The sequence below is a fragment of the Manis pentadactyla genome, chromosome 10, assembly GCF_030020395.1.
Source record: "Manis pentadactyla isolate mManPen7 chromosome 10, mManPen7.hap1, whole genome shotgun sequence".
Lineage (NCBI taxonomy): Eukaryota > Metazoa > Chordata > Mammalia > Pholidota > Manidae > Manis > Manis pentadactyla.
The window spans coordinates 58,038,123-58,050,785 of record NC_080028.1 but is presented as its reverse complement, the minus strand read 5'-3'; the positions used below and the strand labels follow the sequence as shown (position 1 = coordinate 58,050,785).

Here is a 12,663-nt window from a genome sequence, read left to right as displayed (position 1 = left end):
GAGCACAAAATTCTCTAATACAGAAGCAGTGTCTGGTTTGATCTTTGGAAGCAGCTGCAAGATTGCAGTTTACCCAGTAGTAAATTACACAAAAAGGGAAGATAGAAATCCTGTTTAATGGGCATAGGGATGGTAGGCCAGGTGGAGTGGAGACTTTGCCTTTAAAGGCTAACAGAACTATGCCAGGTTTACTCCATACAATTGCTACATTTCAGGGCCATGATGTCTGCCTGTATCTAAAATCTTCCTGACAGGGTTTTCTGAAAGGGTTTCACTGCATTTCAAAGTCAGAAAGCAAATCTCTCAGAGAGAAAGCCCTGCAAATAAGAGGACTTCAAAATAAGCATCTCATTTACAAAAAGCCTATTCAAAAATAAAATTCACACCATTAACTGAGGGGCAAAATATCACAATTATCACTTGGACTTGTTAAAAGCAAACTTGCTCCTTGGTCTTCAGACCAGTGTTATATGTAAACTGAAACCCTCTTCTGAGACTACATCTAGAAAAAACACATTAGCTGTGCTGTGTGGCGTCGATCTGGGAGGTTTTCATTGTTCTTTAGAACCCACATTATTTAATCATTCTGATCAAACTTCACAGAGGCTATAAAACAAGTCAGGATTTTAGTTTGCAAGGCAGCATAGATCCAGGATTTTTACATACTGGAAAACACTGTCTTTAACATTTTTTCTGTGTTTAATGCTCTTTAGGATATTGCTTTACAACAGAAGACATACAAAACATTTCAGCTTGTTTTGTTTTTAATATGTCAACATATGCAATACGATGGAAGCGTGTATTTGGTTTTCCTTCACCAGAGTGGAATTTGGTTCTGTGCTACAAACCAATGTATAATTGAGACAATAACTCATTTTAAGTGTTTATTGTTTATCTAGGGCAGGCAGAAGGGAGACAGAGCGTAAATTCTGCATTTGTAAGAACTGAAAATTCAAACTATGACCTGTGCTATTATACTAATATTTGCATCTATCATATCTTTTGAAAGTGTTATTTCTTCCCTGCTTGTCTTCATTCATATTTTTGCCCTTTTTTTAAAAAAAAAGTTTAGATTCAGAACCATGTATTTAATTTTATCATATGCTTAGAAGCAAATTCATGAGGGTAGGGAGGACTGTTAAATGAGAAAGGTAATTATTTCTTTCTCTAAGAAATTCTGGTACTCCAGCCTCTGTACTAAAAAATACTAATTAAGAAAGGAAATTCATCTAACAATTGTCATTCCTGAACTTGGAAATAGTGCTTAGCTTTAACGCCTGGTACGCAAGATGTACTCACTATTTACGGAAGGAAGGGAGGAAGGGAGGAAGGGAGGAAGGGAGGGAAAAAAGAAACACCAGTGTCGCTATCGTGTGTGTATCTTATTTCCCCCTTGCCATTCTACAGCTTGGTGGGACTTCAGGGAGCATTTGTCTAGCCCTTTTATTTAACAAATAAGGAAACTTCTGGATGTGTTATCCTCTCCAGAGGCATAGCTCCATGGTTAATTTGGGGGCCAGGAGTGTGTGGGGATCAGCTAAGGTAGGCACACATGCCTAACCCCTTCATGGGCCTGTTGAGAGCTGTGCTCCAAAGGTTTCTCAAAACCTAACTTCTAACCTGCATTTCAGGTTACTGAAGATAACATAATCTACCTTATAGCAAATATTTTACAAAAATATTTGACAGAATGTAGCAGTGGAAAGCTCATAAGCTTTAGAACTAGATGTGAATTCAAACCCAGGTGCCACTATTTTTTAGACTTGAACATTAGACATCACAGTTTACATCTCTGAATCAGTTTTCTCATTGTGAAACTAAGACCACAATGCCTACATCAGAGGATTAAAGGAGCTAATATGTATGTAAAGTATCTAACAAAAGTTACAGCATTTATTAGGTTCTTAAATTTAATTCTTCTCTCCGTCCATATTTTAAAGTGTTACCCTTAAAAAGAACACTTCCTAATTCCTTAAGTTTCCATGGCAATGCCTAAGCATTATCTTACTTAAGTAGGACAGCTATTTTTCTGTTTCAGAAATGGGAGATTAAGCGATCTGACCAAGTTCAGGACTAATGGAACTGAGACCCAGTCTGATTTCAAGGCAATCAAGGGTCTGCTCTTCTGGGAGATATTCCATATAAGACAAAACAATCCTGGGCAAATTAAACAAAACAAAAAAACCAAAACAAAACAAAACTTCTAGGGTGAAAAGCAAATGAGTAGTTGCAAGTAAAACATTTCTAAGTTTCCTATAAAGACATGGACAAGAGCTGAGATTGAGAACCAAGAGAATTATCCGATTCAGATTTCTGGGTCAATTTTAGATAGTATTAACTTTTTGCTATTCTAAATGCTGTCATCCTATTTTATATGTTGTGCTGTGATAAGCATGGAAGCCAGAACTCCCCCACCCCAAATCAGTCAGTACATTTGCACAAAAAAAGAGAGCTAAAAAAACCTGGGGCATAATAGTACCTTGTTTTCTTTTCATGCATCTTTATATTTATTTTTAAGACCTGCAGACCTAAGAACATAACGGCACCAACTAGCCGAATTCTAGAAAGTCACATATTCTTTTTTTTGGTGCAGTTTTTTTAGTTGTACTTTTAAAAACCGAAACAGTGCAAATCAAGTGCCCTGGCATCAAAATCAGCTGGACTAATCAATCAGACTAAGCACCTTTTTTGATAATCCAGTTCTACAAGAGTCCAAATTTTAAGTGCAACCATTTTTAGTCTTAAAAAGGTGTTATAAGTTTGCCATCACTATATAGTTTCCAATAGGAAATATAAGTAAATCCTATCATCCATTGTAGTTCATGCTCATTTAACCCAAGAAAGCCCTTATTGTCAACCCAAGTCATTATTTACACATGCCTTTCTTCACTTATACAAACAAATTAAAGCCAAGGCCAAAATGACAGGAAAAGTTAATTTCAAAGTTTAAGATACTCCTTCTTTAAACCATCCCTCCACCTCTTTTGTAATCAGAAAAAATCAATAGCAATGATACAAGGGTTCACAGAGATTACCTTCTGAGAAAACTGCCCCCTACATAATGTTGGAGAAAGGAGAATGACTGCACTGGTCACTACATACTTAGAAGATGCCATTCAAAATGGTGCAGTGTATTAAAGCAATTATTGGATAAATAGACTAAAATATAATCAGTTCTTCATTCACCTTGTTGTCCTAGTTGGCAGAACAGATTCCTAACTAAAAATTCCAGAATCTAAAAATTCACTGTTCCATCCTTGTGCCAAGCTATGTGGCTCCATTCAGAAAGTCAGCTAACAACACAAGATGGGTTTAAATGATTTAACTAACGTAAGTGCTCTTTAGCATCCATCTGTTCTCAAGAAAGAAATGAAGGGCAACAGAACACCAGTCTGCTTATGTTCTATCTCCTTACCAAAATGATCTGTTGAGCTTTTGAGATAAAAATGAGCCAGGGTTGTAGCTCAAAGTAATGGGGAAATTTTGATTAAGAAGGTCAAAAGAACGATGGCATCCAGAGAATTAGAACTATGGGAACCTTGAAATTAAAGTTAGTTCATTAAACAATTCACATGTATTTGAATCTCCCATATTTGGGTCATAATCTATGATCACTCAAAGGTGTTGCCAGATAGAATTTACTGATGCCTAAAGGCTTGGTCCTCCCCGGCAAAGTGAAAGAAAATGAGTCAATTGTTTAGGTAAGTCAGCCTCAAATATCAAGATAATGGAGACAACAAATGAGCTTTACTTAACTCCACCTTTCTGGATTCATTTTTATACTCAGAACTCTGAATCCAAGTGAAAATTACCTGCCCATTAAAACACAAAGGAATCCAACTAAATCATGCTGGTAACATAGAAACCGCAGGCTGGAATTATATGACAACTTCCAATACCATCTTTCCCCAACTTAACTTATAATGATGCCTTCCATTATTCTCTTCAGCTGGACCTACTATAGTCCTCCCTCAGCATCTATGCTTTAATATTTATCTGAAATGATGAGTAAAACCCACATTCTCACATCCTAAAATACCTGTATGTGGTGTTAGTAATCATTTATGGAAAATCAAGCACATTTCTAGGAATGTGATTAGAAGGAGCACAAATCTGCTTTCATAGTATCCAATTTATATCAGGACCTCTTTGTATGAGCAAATGGAAAATATAAGTTAAATACTTACCTGAATGCATTATTTCAAGTATACTTGTTTTACCTAGATATTTTCACTCTGCACTTTGCTCTCTAGGTCTGGTCCTTATACCTACATTCAAAAGGAAGTTGAAGCAAATTTGTGACATTATTAAGTAGGGCTATCTCACACCTGAGATCTTTATTTGCAATTTCCTTCTATTAAAATTTAATTCAACCTCAGAAAAAAAGAAACTTTCTAGTATATGTGCTGCCACAGTAAGCACTAGAAAAAAAACATTTTTTTCCTAAAAGTAGCTGAATGAGAATTGGTTTGAGACTTTCAGATCAATTTGACTTCTGATGTTAAACACTGGAAAATCAGTGAACCCCGCCAGTGTTCTCTCATGATTAAAATGCCACAACAAAAACCCTAAACATAAAGGAGATTATGTATTTCTTCTCCCCATACAAAGTCCTGCAAACATGAGAGGAAAACAAAACAAAACAAAAAGGAAAATGAGAGACAACTAGTTACAGGTATATCTCAATATAAAACACTAATAAAAGGGTCACCACACACGTGCACACACACACACACACACACACACAGGCACACACACACTCAATGGATAAATTATTCAGGAAAATATTAACTTCTGATTTCTTTTATTAAGACAACAATATGAAGCTGGTTCAGGAAAAATTTTTGAGCACTCAGATTGGAGTTCTTAGGAGTGACTAGAGTCGCTACATTAATGCTCATCCATGAGATTTGTCATAATGGAATATGAGCAAACTGAAGAGTAATTTTCTTCTCTTCCTAAAATCCCAAGCATAACAAATTGTATTGTTATAAATGTTTGTTTTGTATATTACCCAAATCAATTTTATATTGAATATGGCCTGAAATTGAAGCGAGTGTTCATTTAGCGGTCGTCCACTTGGTCTTGCAACATTCCGCACGCATTGTCAAGTTTCACATTGCTAATTTTCCAACCAGCAGTTTGTTTTCAAATGCCCCAAGGCCAGTTACTGAGTCCAAACACAAACTTTGTAGGTAAAGAAACTCTAGGCAGTAAGAAATTTTAAACACACAGCATCATCAGGATTCCAGGGTATACTGTATCTCCTCTAACTTTAGAGCTCAGTTCTCTTATATACTTACCAGTTTTTGTTATATATTTTTTATTTTGATGAGACTCAGTTTGTAGGAGAATACTCAATTTATTAATCATAGAAGACTTCTTGTATCTATTCTGGTCTGTCTACCAGGGTATGTTGATCTTACATGTTATGAATAGTGTAACTTTTTCTGAAGAAGATTGCTTTTCAAAATCCTAACAAACATGTTTTGTTAGAATACAATATATGTTTGATAATCAAGTTTATATAGGGTTGCAGCAAACTCAATACTGATTTGAAAGCAAAAATACCTTAAATTTATGAATGCCATGAATAACTCATCAATGTCATTCATTATTTTGCAAAGTATTATCTTCTCCAAATGAAGTATAATTTATAAAACTAAAGAAATAAAACAATCATTTATGGGCAAATATACTTACTTTTATTAGAAGGGGGACTTTAATAATTGCACTGTGTGAAATAATTTTGTCTTAGCACTGTGTGAAATAATTTTGTCTGGAAGAATGAAAGATTCCAGGGAATGATTTCTTTGGGAAAAAGATCTACTTCTGTTTTGGAAGTTGTAATAAGGTATGCCTACAACATGAACAATTATCAGAAAGATGAGCAGCCTAGCAGGGTCATTTGTAAATGACTATCACCAAAGTAACTAAAAATAAATCAAACCTTACTTGGGAAGAGATCAACTTCTTTGTTATTTTGCGTTAGGTGGTAAATTAGGCACGAGTCTCAGCTTTCCCTTTGTCAATAGAGATTTTGTCAGCCAGTGGTAAAACGTTTCAAAATGAACAGAGGTGATGGAAGCATCTCTTTACCCATTCAAAAAAAAAAAAATGTCATACAGTGAAATCTGAAATTTCTTCCTGGGAGATTTTATAATGACGCAATTTTCAATGACATCATAGCTGAAATGTTTATTAGCTTCCTACCAAGATATTCCTTTTCCAGCTCATTACAATAAAATTAACTTAGGTAAATCTCACACTAATGTAACATAAAAGTGCTCCTTTGTTAAATTAGCCCTCTTTAGTTAATTCAATAAACCAGGTAAACTATAACAAAAAGAAAGTATTCATGTTAGGAATATCAGATTATATATTGTGGCTTTTAAACGACAAGCTAATTTAGAGCTACATCAAAGTTCATTGATTAAATGTGAGTCACAATTAAATCTTTACTCTGAGAAGCAGTTAAATTTACATATATTAGAAATCTGCTCCTTCAACTCTGTTCAAGACTGTTAAGTAAAACAGACAAGAACTCATAGTTACTCCCTAAATAAGTTTACATGTATTCCTTGTTGCTATGACAGTTTACAGTATTGAAAACTATCACATATGATATGGTTAGTGCCCACAGACACAGGGAAAACCACACAGAACAGGAATCCCAAAAAGATGAGCATACAGTCTTTTAACAAATACTGTACATGGTATACTCAAATCTCTAAAAAAAAAAATCAAAATTTACTTTTGAACCTTTGTTTAATTAATATACAAACGTACAAATAAAATACAAACTTTTCTGATTTGTTTATAAAGCTAAAAAATGTGAATTTTATATTCATCTTCACTTCTCTATACATGCATTGACCATAAGATATTTTCTCTTTGCTAATTCAAATGCAACCAACATGAAGCTATTTTAAAATGCAATTTAAATTTTATAAAGAAAAACATTGAAAGTTATACTTGACTGGGTCCTATCCTGCCCCCAAAATACACAATAAATGAGCAAAATATTTGTTTAAAAAACTTCTCATTGTCCCATTTAGAGCATTTCTGTATCACCTGATGGAGAGGTTTTTCTGAGAGATTATGATATATTGCAGGTTCATTGTAAACAAACTGTGCTTTATCATCACTTTTAAAACTGTAAAATTCATGACATTTTTTTCCAGTATCCCATAATTGGATTTACTTCTAATTATCATCTATTTGGCAAAGTGCTTAACTTTAATAGGGGGATTTGGATCTGCAATAGTCATGTAAATAAGGGCAAAGTAAATAAACTTTTATTATTTTTGCAGGAAACTGCAAAAACTCCACCACCAGAACAAAATCTATAGTTTTGATTTGTCTTTTACTATTTCACAACTGGCACAAATCTTAATTGTGTCATTCTCCACTCTCTCTCCTCCCTCACCCACCCTGTTTGATTTCACATTGTCTGGTGATTGTTTGCTTGCATAAAAACTATAAGCATTTTCGTGAACTTTTTATGCTAAGTATCCACTTAGAATGATCTTATTAATCTTAAAGGCAAGAAATGAGTCTAGGGTTACCCAATAGCAACAAATCTTTAGGTGCAGATCTAGAATGGGAAAATTACAGGGAGGTTCCTGTGGTCGTTGAGGAAGTTAGCAGGACTTGACTTGAGAAATCTCACCTTTTGAGCTGCTTTGGAGGGACTCTTGTTTTTGCTGCCTTTGGGTCTTCCCCTGGGTCTCTTAGGAGAGGGCTCACCAGTTGGCTCCTAATTGTGGGGGGAAAAAAATGCTGTTGTGGCGAGAATGTCTGAAAGAAATTGACCCTGACTCTATAGTTGTATTTTCTGCATGTGCTGCTCCACAGGACTGTTAGAACACACTCAGTACAAGCATAAATGATGATGGTACAGAGTTTACAAAAAGGGGAAATCACTATACTTTTAATTCAAGGGTTCAAAGAGGAAATTCTATTTTACATATGAATACTGGATTTTATTCCAACCCCCAAAAAGGTTACAAAGGCCGACAGGGTTGCATGTTCTAGAAAGTTGTACATCGTTAAGGTGTAAAACTTGCATGCTTATGCAATTGGCAATGCATAGAAATAATAAGCGGTTTATACCAATACTTCTATCTATTGTACTACCATTTCATTAACAGAAATATATAGCTAACATCATAAATAGTACAACAGTCTCCATATTGAAAAGATGGTTTTTACTCATCTCTGTATATCTGCATTGTAGGTCATTTACGACTCAATCAACACGTTGAGTCAAATACTGGAGCAATTATCCAAGTTCTTTAACTCAAAATAACTCCATTTCTCCTAAAATTTCCAAATAATTATGGTAAGTCTGTTGTGGGAGGTTTTGCTTGAATTATCTAGATAATTGCTTCAATTCTCCATTTCCTTTTGGAGAAGAAGCCATGGACTCCAACCTAAATTTTTAAATATCCTTTGATAAAAATAAACATTTTTCTCCAACACAATCTTTTCAGAAAAACTTACGAGGGTGGAAGGGAGAAAACTCAGAGTACGGAGAGCGAGGAGGAATGGAAGTGTCTGGGAAGGAAAAATTGAAACTATCAATAGATTTAGCAAAAACTTTAAATGGTTTCTATGCCAAGTAGTAAATAATCAAGTGGTCAAGAGAATACGCTGATTAATATTCCAGATCCTAAATATTTATCTCGTGAATCATCAATTTACATTTCATTCAGATTCAGTGATTAAATGACACAATTAAGTTAAAACGCAGGAAAGTCTTCAATGAAAATTCGCATCCTATTTAGAGAAATCTGGGTAAGCTTCTGGGGGACCACTAGCGCCAGTGGGCACATCCGGGGCAAACACTTCGGAGGCGCATTTTTCTTTCTTTGTGAACTCTGTCTCAACTAGAAGGTAAAACCTCCAGTCACCTCCACATCCCACTGCAATGTCTTCTGGATTTTTTAGAGGTGGGGGCAATTAGTAAAGTTAGAGAGTGCTGGGTGGCGGGTGGGAAACAAGGGCGGGGGGAAGGGCAGAGACTTCCTGGGAGGTGTAAAACTGGATCCTAACGCGGTATAAAGTGTTGCTTGGGCAGAGCGGGAAAACTTAGGGGCCTCTACATTGGCTTGTTTCCTTTGATGATTTCAAAAAGGTACAACCCTCTTCGGTTTTCTATAACGCACTGGCAGGCAAACATTGTTCGACTTCCCCACCTTGCTCTCGCACAGCTTTGGGACTGTAGGATTATTTTCTAGTCGGCCTATTTGGCATGAAGGAAGCGCTTTAAGGCTAAGGAACGAAAAAGTTTTAAAGCCCACGGAAGGGAAGTTTAAATGTTCTCAATAGACATGTCCCGCTGCAGCCTTGCCCGCAGAGGCTTGGAAATTGCAGCGAACAAAACCCCCCGCCCTGGGCGCTGCGCGCAGCTCTGTAAGCGCCGGCTGCACGCTTAATTGGTTGCATCCGCAGACAAAACCCTCCACTCCGCGGGGTCCCGGGCGCCCCTCGATCGTCCCCTCCCAACCCCCAGCCACTAGTCCTGGAGAAGCACTTAATGTCTGCAGCTCTGAGGCGCGGGATCCAGGATTAAAAGGGGGACAGGGCGCCGGGCGAGGAAGTGACCCTAGCTACCGTGCACCCGCTCGGACGCTACTTTCCACTGCGCCCTTGGCCAAACAAGTTAATCCCGTCCGGTAGAGAACCAGGCTTTCCTGTAGTCCCTTCCCCGGGATATCTCGGAGGCGGCCGCGCCGAATTTAAAGAGCCCTAAGAGGACAGGGAGGGCCCATGAGTTCTTTGTCGGGAGGGCGCGAGTCTCCGGCCACCGAGGGCTTGGGGAGGCCACCAAGGGGGCGGCTTCGGCGCGCCAGTCCTGAGCCCGCGAGCAGCCCCGGTTGGCGGGAGAAAGAGCATTTGGGCCCAGGATTTCAGCCCCTCCAGCCCTGACCCGCCAAACCACCCTTGCTTCTCGTCCCGGCACCTCCTTCCCCCGGGGCAATTGTAAAGCTGCTCGGAAAGCTCCTGGCGAGCCCTGGTTTGTCGGACCCCGGCCGCTTCGCCACCAGGAGACACCGCGCCACTCCGGGCCGTGCACAATAGCGAAAGTCCGAGGACGCGCTGCGCCCGACCCCACCTCCCGCCTCCACCCAGGCACTGCCGCAGCTCCCCACCTCGGCGCCCGGAGCAGCGCGGGCGTCCGGGGCTCAGCAGCACGCTCACGCCGGGGACCCCCGCGGCCCGTCCCCAAGGCCTGCGGGCGGCGTGCGGCGGCGCGGCCACTGGCTCCCGCGCGCGGGTGGCCGCGCATCGCGGAGCCCAGGCGGAGAGAGCGAAGGTGGGCTGCTGCCCCCAGCCCGCCCGCGTACTGACTTGCTGCTGCTTCCTGGGTCGGCCGCGTCCTCTCTTCTGAGGCGCCGGGGCGGCAGGTTGTCCCTGGGCTGAAGTGGACGGCTGCCCGGCGCCTTCACCGCGTGCGCTCATCCTGCCTCCCGCCGCCGCCGCTGCTACCGCCTCTGCAGCCGCTTCGCCTCAGCCGCCCCAAATCTGCCCAGCACCTTTCGGGCGTGGGTGATGGGGGCTGGAGAACTGGGCAGGGCGAGCGAGAGCCGGCGTGCTGCGAGGGCTGCGCTGCTTAGGCTGCCGCCGCTGCCACCATCAACACCGGACGTCCAGCGGCTGCCAAAAAGAGAGAAGAGGGGAGGAGGAGGAGAGAAGGAGGCGCTGCTGGTGGCGGCGGCAGCGGTGGGTGGGTGCCGGAGGTGGCGGTGGAGGTAGCGAGAGGAAAGCGACGGAGAAGAAGAGGGCTGAAAGCTGCGAGGCTCCCGCCTCGGTTCGGGATCAGGAGTTGCGGTCCCCGGGAGCACTTCGGAAGCGGCTTGGAAAGGGAAAAGACTTGGAGGGAATTGTGTCCCTTGAAATGTTAGGCGGGGAAAGAATTACGCCTCCTCTTCCCCCCCGCTCCGCGCTCGCAGAGCAAGCAAAAGAAAGAGAGAGAGAAAACCAAATAGCGCCCTGAGCAGTCGGGGAAAGCGAAGGGAGGATGGGGAGGTGGTGCCGGGATCCGGCCGGGCACTGCGCGCAGGCTAGGGACGGAGCAGGGGGTGGCACCGCGCCTCCTCGGGCGGCGGGAGCAGGCGGCGGCGGCCCCGCAGAGTCGGAGGGGGACGGGCTGCTCGCTCCTGCGTCCTGCACCAAGCGCGCGCTGCCCGGGCTGGAGTTTTCTGAGTTCCAGCTCCGGGATTCAAGAGGGATGAGAGTGCGTGTGTGTGTGTGTGTGTGTGTGTGTGTGTGTGTGTGTGTGCGCGCTTGGGAAGGGGACGGTGGGGGGAGTGCCCACCTCTAATCGTGGGCGGATAAAGGGGAGGGGGCTGCGCAGAGGAAAAGTATGAGGAGGAGGGAGGCCAGGCCGACCGCCGAGCCAAGGCGCCTGGCCGCGGGCCAGAGGCAGCGTTCGAAATACAACTGCCTCGGCGGCGGCGGCGCCCGGGTGCCACCCGAAGCTCCGCTCACGTGCTCCCGCCCGGCGGTGGGGTTAAAGGGACAGGCCGGGGATCCCGGGCCGCCTCGCCGCCGGCCTCGCCCCGCCCGCCGCGCGAGGTCGCCCCTGGGCGGTTGTCCTTGGAAGGCGCGGGAATGTGCCTGTTCCAGAGCCGCGTTTGGGGGCTTGGCCTTTACCTGCACCCCCACGATGCGGAGCCAGCACTGCGGGAAGCGTCTAGCTGCACGCGCGGCAGAGGTCTAGTTCCCTGTGAGTGGGAAGGCTCTGGAGAGGAGCGCGCGCCGGCACCGGCAGCCCTAGTCTGCCTCCGAATGCCTTCATCACAGATCGCACAACACAGCGCACCACACACACACACACACACACACACACACACACACACACACACACACACACGTGCACGCAGGTACACACACACAAGTGCATGCAGACACACGTGCACACACGCACGCAGATATACACGCACATTTGCAGACGCAGGCACATCACGTGCCGGCAATGTGCACACACGCACATGGAGCGCGCCAACCTCATGGCTTAACTTTTTTCTCCGGGAAAGTCTAGAGGCCACGCGAATGCTCCCCAGATCTGGCGCTGGGCGCCCGGGTTCCAACGCTCGCTGGGCGGAGGGGTTGCCCTACGCGAGGACTCCTAGCTTCCTACCCCCACAATTGCGCCAACTGTCCGACTCTCCCTTAAGTTTACCTCGATTTAACCTTCTCCCTAGGAACTCCCTTTCTGCCAAGTCTTACTTTTATTGCTTGGACTGTTTCTGAGTTACGTGAACGCCATAATGACCACAGTCCGTTTTTAAAAGGTGGAGTACGTTTAAAAATGTACTTCTTTTCATACTCGAATAGCAAAAACTGAAAATTTTCGGTTCAGATTTTCACACATCACACCCAAAATTATCCTGGAATAATTCCAAAATAAAAAATTTCACTCGAGGAAGAATTTTTTCCCAAAACGCAGACCACCGTGGAATAAAAACGCCTACTTTGCAGCCCTAGGCAGGGAGTTAGGCACAGCCAGGTTTCGCGGAGCCTGCGGAGGAGGCGCGTGTAAATGTCTGAGGCTGAGCGGCGGCGCTGATTGGTCCGCGTTGCCATTTTAAATCCATTTCCATCTGCTCTTTGCGGAGCTGAGACTTTTAGCTGCACGTTGGGTGCCCTGCACCA

The 12,663-nt window shown here is 43.0% G+C and overlaps 1 protein-coding gene and 1 long non-coding RNA gene across 3 annotated transcripts in view; one reads left to right on the top strand and one right to left on the bottom strand.

Moving 5' to 3' along the window:
* HMGA2 (high mobility group AT-hook 2) overlaps positions 1–11,244 on the bottom strand; it is a 139,844-nt gene extending 128,600 nt beyond the window's left edge. The window contains exons 1-2 of the mRNA XM_057486851.1: positions 10,357–11,244; positions 7,673–7,759 (exon numbers count right to left, since the gene is read on the bottom strand). Of these exons, the coding sequence (XP_057342834.1) occupies positions 7,673–7,759; positions 10,357–10,467 (198 nt within the window). The 5' untranslated portion in view covers positions 10,468–11,244. The remainder of the gene's footprint in view (positions 1–7,672; positions 7,760–10,356) is intronic.
* Positions 1–12,663, top strand: part of LOC118917334 (uncharacterized) — a 72,005-nt gene that overhangs the window by 41,866 nt on the left and 17,476 nt on the right. For both annotated transcript variants that reach the window (XR_008992069.1, XR_008992068.1), the window contains exon 2: positions 8,240–8,344. This is a non-coding gene — a long non-coding RNA (uncharacterized LOC118917334). The remainder of the gene's footprint in view (positions 1–8,239; positions 8,345–12,663) is intronic.